Below are 8146 nucleotides of genomic sequence, written 5' to 3'. Positions count from 1 at the left end.
AATATGTGGAATCTCGGAAACACTCATGTCAGCTGTTTCTGCGATAACGTTTTTGTTCGTTGAAAGAACGCATATTTCTTTCTTTAGTTCTTGGATTTGTTTAGATTGACTTTCTAACATAGTTTTCAAAGTATCAATTTCTTTTAAGAAAACTGTAGATAATTCACTCACAATTTCCATCCTCATAGCGGCTAGGGTCTCCTTAGTGACGAAAATACTACCAGAGGAATTCCCCGTTTTGACTCGTCCCACATCAGAAGTTTTTGGTTGCCGACAGGCTTCGCAAATCCATTTATTCGTGGGATTTTCACGAATTTTATTGAAACCTTCCACAGATAACTTTGCACATTTAATATGATAAGTTTTCTCACAATTACTACAACAAATAGAATCATCGTATCTATCTATTTTAACGGAACATTGAGAGCAACTAATTCCACGACTGTTCGACATGTTGGACGATTAGCGAATTCGATAGGGAAAATATTGCTAGGCTCCAGAAATGTTTGAGAGGAAAAGCTAAGTTAAGTGTTCAAGCATTATTGAATTTCACCTGTGAAGTGCATAAAATCATAGAAACACTCGAAAAGAGGTATGGCAAGTCGGAGTTCATTATTAATGATTTAATAGCTTCTATTAGAAAGTTTCCGCAATTGCGCGACGATAAATTAGAACCTATATTAGATTTCTCCACAGCAGTTCAGAATCTGTCAGTAACAGTGACAAGTCTCAACTGTCAACAATATTTTTACAATCCACAGCTACTGACTGAACTAGTTTCAAAGTTGTCAACCTCTTTGAAATTGGAATGGGGCAAAAAAGTGAATTGTCTAAATGTCAAAACTGAAAACATTAATATTTCAGATTTTTCTAATTGGTTCGATGAGATAGCAAATGCAGCATGTTGTGTTCTAACTTATCCGGAAACTGAAAATGAAAAGAAGAAGAAATACGTATGTGCCGCCAGTGAGGAGAACTCTACCCGCAAATTCAATTGCCTGTTCTGCAAAATGAACAATCATTCGACATATACTTGCAGTAACTTCAAGCAGTTGGATTCAGACAGAAGATGGGAATGGGTAAAGAAAAATAAAATTTGTTTCTGTTGTTTGCGTAACAATCATCAGATTAGGTTTTGTAGAAAGAAAAAAGTGTGCAACAAAGATGGTTGTGATGAATTCCATCACAGCTTACTCCATCCAAATTCTCCGAGAGAATATATTGCCACAGCACCAATTTCTGAGACTGAAAATGTGAGTTATCATACAAAAGACACAGAAAAGAAAGTTTTATTGCGCATAGCTCCTGTAATTTTAAAAGGACCTGAGAACGAGGTTCATACATATGCGTTATTCGATGAAGGGTCCACTATTACCATGATAGACAAAGAGTTAGCCTCATTTTTGGGAGCAACAGGTCCAACTGATCCTTTGAGAATGCGCTATACAAATTCAACTGTTAATGAAGAGAACGATTCTCAGAGGATCAACTTAACTATCAAAGGCAAAAATGAAAATAAAGAATTTTTTATGACGAACGTAAGAACTGTCAGCGATCTGAATTTACCAACTCAGACAATTAGTTACGAGAAATTCATGAAAAAATGGAATTATTTGCCACCAATTAACCTTCCAGACTTAATAGATGCGCAACCCAAAATATTAATCGGGCAAGACAATATTCATTTAATAATTGCACGTGAGGTTATAGAGGGTGGAAAAAATTCACCAATATTGTCTCGTACTAAGCTTGGTTGGGTTGTTCATGGCAATATGATGCACCGTGGCCGTGTTGACAATGCATTCATTTTACATGTCGATAGGGATGAAGAATTGCATGAATTAGTTAAAATGTCTTTTAAAATTGATAGCCTTGGAGTGAAGATGGAAGAGAAAATATCAGTAGAAGAAGCTAGAGCAATGAAAATAATGGAAGAAACAGCTAAGAGAGTCGGAAACAGATGGGAGATAGGCCTTCTATGGAAAGAAGATGATGTTAAAATGCCTCAGTCGAGGTCAGCAGCAGAAAATCGTCTCAAAATGATGGAAAAGAAATTAGCCCGGAATCCAGTATTTTCCAAGGAATATTTAAACAAATTGGATGAATATGAAGGCAATGGGTTTGCAAGAAAGGTCATAGATATGGCAATACAGGATGAAAAATCATGGTATCTACCTCATTTTGGAGTTGTGAATCCCAAAAAGCCTGGAAAGGTAAGATTAGTTTTTGATGCTGCCTCTAAGGTAAATGGTATCAGTTTAAACGAAAAATTATTAAAAGGTCCTGATTTTTTAAATTCCTTACTGGGTGTACTCTTCAAGTTTAGACAAAAGAAAATTGCATTCACAGGAGACATCAAAGACATGTTCCACAGAGTATACATCAGAGAAGAAGATAGAAAATTTCAAAGACAAACGACGGAATATGAAATGACAGTGATGATTTTCGGAGCAGCTTCTTCTCCAGCTTCTGCGCAGTTCATAATGAGAAAAAACGCGAAAGAGTTTGAAGACGAATTTCCTGAAGCAGCAAGGGTAATTTTAGAACAGCATTATATGGATGATTATTTAGATAGTGTTGATTCTGTAGAAGAGGCATTAGATTTAATAACCGGTGTCGAAGAGGTTCATAAGAGAGGTGGTTTCCAAATAAGAAATTGGACAAGTAACTCCAAAGAAGTTTTAAAGCTGATTCCGACAGAAAAAAGAACAAGGGAATTGAAAGATGTAGAAATAGAGAAAGAGCTTCCAACAGAACGTGTTCTAGGACTTCACTGGAATCCGAATGAAGATTGTTTTTTGTTCAAAGTCGAACCCAAGGAAATTATGGAAATTTTAGAAAAGAAAGCAACAACTACCAAAAGAAAAATGTTGAAAATTGTAATGTCAGTTTTTGACCCTCTTGGGTTTCTATGTCACTTCACTGTCAAAGCAAGAATTTTGTTACAAGAAATTTGGAAAATGGGTTCTGGATGGGACGACAAATTAGAACATTCGGTAAATGAAAAATGGCTCAAATGGTTGCAAGATTTAAGAAAAATTGAAGGTATGAAAATTCCTAGATGCTATTTGGATGATAATACGGAACGTAAAATACAATTGCATACGTTTTGTGATTCCAGTTCGGAAGCCTACGCCGCAGTTTCGTATTTTCGAATTTTATCATATCAAAAAATTTATTCCAATATCGTTATGGCAAAATCAAGAGTAAGTCCTCTGAAAACCTCATCTATCCCTAGATTAGAACTTCAAGGAGCAGTACTGGGAGCTCGTTTGGCTAGAACAATAAGAGAAAATCACAGTATTCCTATAAGTCGTCAGTATTTTTGGACGGATTCCCGGACAGTAATCAGTTGGTTGAAATCAGATCCTCGCAAACTTAAGCCATTTGTGAGTCATAGAGTTAATGAAATATTGGATATATCTGAAGAGAATGAATGGAATTGGATTTCAACAAAGGATAATGTAGCAGATGAAGCAACTAGGGATAATATAAATTGTGAATGGTCAGAATTAAGTAGGTGGAACATTGGTCCATCCTTTCTTAGATGCAATGAAGACACGTGGTTCAGAGAAAACGGAATAGAGATAGACAAAGGAGAAAATGAAGAAATGGAAGAATTTTTCAGGGAAATGAAAAAAGAATACGTTGCTCTGACAACGGAAGGAGACAATTTGATTGAGTCTATTCCGAAAATTGAAAGGTTTTCATCTTATCTTCGACTCATAAGGTCAACTGCCTGGTTGTTGAGAGCTATTCAAGTTTTCAAAGGTACCATAAAATCGTTCTCTGAGTTATTACCAGATGAAGTAGACAGAGCTGAAAAATTATGGTTTAAACTTGTACAGGAAGCATGTTTCAGGGAAGAAATTCGAAGTTTAAAGAATAAGAAGCCTGTCGATAAAACGAGTAGACTTTATAAATTATCGCCAATGTTGGATAGTGAAGGAATTGTAAGGATCAACGGAAGAATAGGAGAATCAGAAGATATCTGTTATGAAACAAAATTCCCAATCATTCTTGATAGAAAGCATTATTTTACACGACTTTTGATCCTTCATTATCATAAGAGAGCCAGTCATCAGGGACAAGAGTTGGTTTTGAATGAGTTACGACAGAAGTTTTGGATTTTACAAGCTCGAGCTGCTGTCAGAAGTGCATGGAACTCTTGCTATAGGTGCAGGAATTTCAGAGCGAAACCCATAGTCCCAGAAATGTCTCCACTCCCAAAATGCAGGGTAAGTGCCTTTGTAAGACCTTTTACTTTTACAGGTATGGACTACTTTGGTCCAATGAATGTCACCATTGGCCGTCGACATGAAAAACGTTATGGGGTTTTATTTACCTGTATGAGTATTCGAGCCATCCACTTGGAGATTGCAAATTCTCTAACTACCGACTCCACCATTATGGCCATCAGAAGAATGATCGGACGAAGAGGTTGTCCTAAGAAAATATTTGGTGATAATGGTACGAATCTGAAGGGAGCTGAGAGAGAAATGAAGAAGGCGTTGCAGGAAATGAACGAAAATCAGATTTTAGCCGAAATGACCACTAGAGGAATCGAGTGGGTAAGGATACCACCGCTTACACCACACATGGGAGGTTGCTGGGAGAGGATGGTGAGATCCGTAAAAACGGCCCTATCAGTCACTCTCAAAGAAAGATCGCCAAAAGAAGAAGTTTTGTCTACACTTCTCATCGAAGCTGAAAATATAGTAAATAGTAGACCCTTAGTCCACGTTCCAATAGATGCCGCAGATGGAGAAGCTTTGACGCCGAACCATTTTCTTATAGGGACTTCAAGTGCTTCTCCACTTCCTTGCCTCTTGTCGGAAAGAGATCTAGTTACGAGAAAGCAGTGGAAGATATCCCAATATTTTTCAGACTGTTTCTGGAAACGTTGGATCAGGGAATATCTTCCAACTCTCACAAGAAGGACGAAATGGCACAAGAAGACGAAAAATTTAGTCGTAGGAGACGTAGTAATGATAATCGATGGTGACTTGCCCAGGAACTGCTGGATGAAAGGGGTGATCGAAGCTGTTTTTGTTGGAAAAGATGGACAAGTCAGAAGCGCCGACGTCAAAACTACACTGGGAACATACAGAAGACCAGCTGTTAAATTATGTCCCCTAGATATTCAATGAAGTTGTTGTTTTATTTATTTTTGGGGGGGAGAATGTTACAGTTTTATATAATTTAATAGTCAGTTGGCTCTTCAATCATAAAAATATATTATATTAAAGTTTCCATAGTAATAAAAAAAGTTGTTATTCTAAGTTAAACTGTTTTTGTATAAGTCACAGCAGTAAAAAGTTATTTATTAGCCAAAAAATAGTAATTATTAGCCGACGTACAATAACAGGAGGAAAACTGAAGGTGTTAGGTCTGGGGAGCTTGGTGGTCATTATTTTTGTTTCACTGCAACTCTTCTTATCGTAACTACTCTATTCTTTGTTTCAATTTTTCAGATTAACTACCGAAAAAACAAGGTGTCACTTAACCTCCCTCCTCTTTTGAGATTTTAGGGGTTGCTGTCATCTCGCCCAAATGGGTTGATACAATTTGATTGGAACCAATCGTATAAAACGTCCTTCCTCAATATTTATATCTTTTTTCATTATTGCCAATTTTACATGGGGTTACTAAAAGTGATACCTTTTCAAATTGGTACAATATATTTTTATTTTCTGATAATATGTTCAATAAATGTTGGTTTTGAGCGAGAATATATCTACTCCCCAAAGTGTACATACTTATATAAAAAACCAGTTAGGGTAAATTTGGACGGCCTGGAATGGAAATAGTATAATGTGTGGACAACACAAGTTGGAGAAAAAGGAATTTCTTCACATGTAGCACCCTATAATTTTTCTACAACTGCATAAATTCATGTACCTGATTTAATCCAAAATGGCCTCCGTTGACAGTACCTATGCATTTCTTGCGTTTTCATTGAAACGAATTTCCAAAATCCCAAATTCAAAATCCTCAAGTGTTGTGAGGAATAATATTTTTTTACAGTAAGAGCAATACATACTTTTGAAATTCGGTAAGCTACTTTGCATAGCAGTTGTAGGAAATAGTATATTGTGCAACGAGTGAGGAAAGTCAAACTTTTCTCACAAGTGAGAAAAGGACTTCTCCACGTGTTGCACCCAATACTTTTCCCAAAACTGCATAAATTTAAATAATTCAAGTAATGCACCTAATTCAATTCAAAATGACCTTCGTTGACAGTATCTGTTCATTTATTGCGTTTCCATAGAAATTGGGTTTTTGAGAGGTCAAAAACCCAATTTAATTCGGTACACTGTTCCGAAATTGAGTAAGCTATGAAGAATACGCCACTTTCCACACCAGTTGTAGAGAAAGTCCTTTTCTCACTCGTGTGTTTGCGGCACTCGTCTTTCAGGCTCGTGCCATAGACTTCCACACACGTGAGAAAAGGAGTTGTAGGAAAAGTCTATTTCTCACTCGTGAGAAAAGTTGAAATTTCCCCACTTGTTGGACCATATACTATTAATTTGAAATAATCAAATTCTCATTAGAGTATTACTATCAACCAGAATATGAAATTAATTTTTGATAATTTTTTAATAATTTTTTCTATGTTTATTATTTTCACTGTAGGGTATTCCTGGTGTGGATACTTATTACCTTTTTTCATTACATTTTTTATTTTCAATAGTTGAATCAACTCGATTAGAAAAATCAATCAACTAATAAATAGTTATCAAAAAACATTTCATAACCTAAGAACAACCCCGGCCGATTCCTGCACAAACTAACTCCTCTCAAAAAACTATCCCTTGTTGCCCATACCTTCCCATCTTTCCTACGACAAACAATACCCTTTAATTAACGAATCGATCGCAGACGGCCACGGTAAACTGAAATACTTAACTGCAAATAGAAAAACTTTGTTTCTAATAACGTTTATAGGTTTACGAGTCCGTGTTAAAGGGACATGAGTTTCGGGGGGTGCAAATAATGCAAACAATTTACGGAAAAGTGGACGCTCTATCCGTCCTCTCATCCCTTGTGACGCGAACTTCTCCCACAGGCACCGTAAGTTCCCATACCGTACAATAATCGAGAGAAGAAGGTTTTGTCTTGGTCAGAATTAAGGGACATTGGTCTCTATTTTACTGCAGGTCGGATATTGGACGAACCGCATGTCGCATAACTCGGGCATGTTCTTACCTGCTAGTTTCATCACGATAACTTTGTATTAGGGACTTTCGGGCCAAAGCCTATATACCGAAAGTATTAAACGATATATTGTTTCGATTTGTTTCGGGCCAGTCGGTGGATATAATAATGTGAAAAAAGGGTCAAGGGTTTTGGATATGTGGCTCAATTTGCTTTGTCTTTTGAATGTTGTTGGGCTTAATTATGTCTTCGTTTGTGGTCGGATTGTTATCCAAATTAGCATAGATAGAGTCATTAGAATTATATCGTGATTGCGTCAGATCAAAAGAAATATAGTGATTAGTATATACAGGTTGTTAAGTCAATCGATCAATCAATCAATCATTTATTTGTATTTTCATTTTGTATTTTTGTCGTAGAAATTTTAACATGTAAGATTGACTATTCATTATTGACTTTTTATCACTGTAATGTAAAGTTGACTATTAAGTATTGCCTTCTGTTTCTGCGATGCTTTGTTAAATAAATGATTGATTGATTGAAGTCGGCACCATTGCTAACTCCATTATTATTGATGCTACGATGTCGGTTAAATGGGCAAACTAGTTGCATTTTTAGTGATCTTCTCGATGCCGAAAACAAACAAAAAATTGACAGTAGCGTTGTCATAATATTTCATAAAATAGTACTTTACGTAACAAGTCCGGAAAATAGGGTTTTTTTGGACGAATAGACAAAATTCCAGGACGAGCGTAAGCGAGTCCTGGAAGTCTGTGAGTCCAAAAAAACCATTTTCGGGCGTGTTGCGTACAATATTTTTTCGGCCAATGTAAAATAACACTATCGCTGCTGCTTTCCATATTTTATTGCGATTGCGATAAAAAAACATGCAAATTTTTGACAACTAATTTCATATGAACTGTCAGTCGTTATCTCGGTTGCTATGGATTCTATGATTCTTTTCCGGCCTAGTCCGGTAAGTACGTAC

At 36.4% G+C, this 8146-nt stretch overlaps 1 protein-coding gene across 1 annotated transcript; it reads left to right on the top strand.

The window, feature by feature from the left end:
* Positions 1 to 477: 477 nt before the first annotated feature.
* LOC123680207 lies at positions 478 to 5150 on the top strand. Its single transcript, XM_045617996.1, has 4 exons — positions 478 to 592; positions 865 to 1079; positions 1142 to 1253; positions 1871 to 5150. The coding sequence occupies exons 2-4, from the start codon at positions 1070 to 1072 to the stop codon at positions 5148 to 5150; spliced, it is 3402 nt and encodes a 1133-aa protein (XP_045473952.1). The 5' UTR covers positions 478 to 592; positions 865 to 1069.
* Positions 5151 to 8146: the final 2996 nt, after the last annotated feature.

Source organism: Harmonia axyridis, chromosome 5, assembly GCF_914767665.1.
Source record: "Harmonia axyridis chromosome 5, icHarAxyr1.1, whole genome shotgun sequence".
In the NCBI taxonomy this organism is placed as follows: Eukaryota; Metazoa; Arthropoda; class Insecta; order Coleoptera; family Coccinellidae; genus Harmonia; species Harmonia axyridis.
Note: the sequence above shows the minus strand (reverse complement) of the source record. Positions and strands in the feature narration are given on the sequence as shown.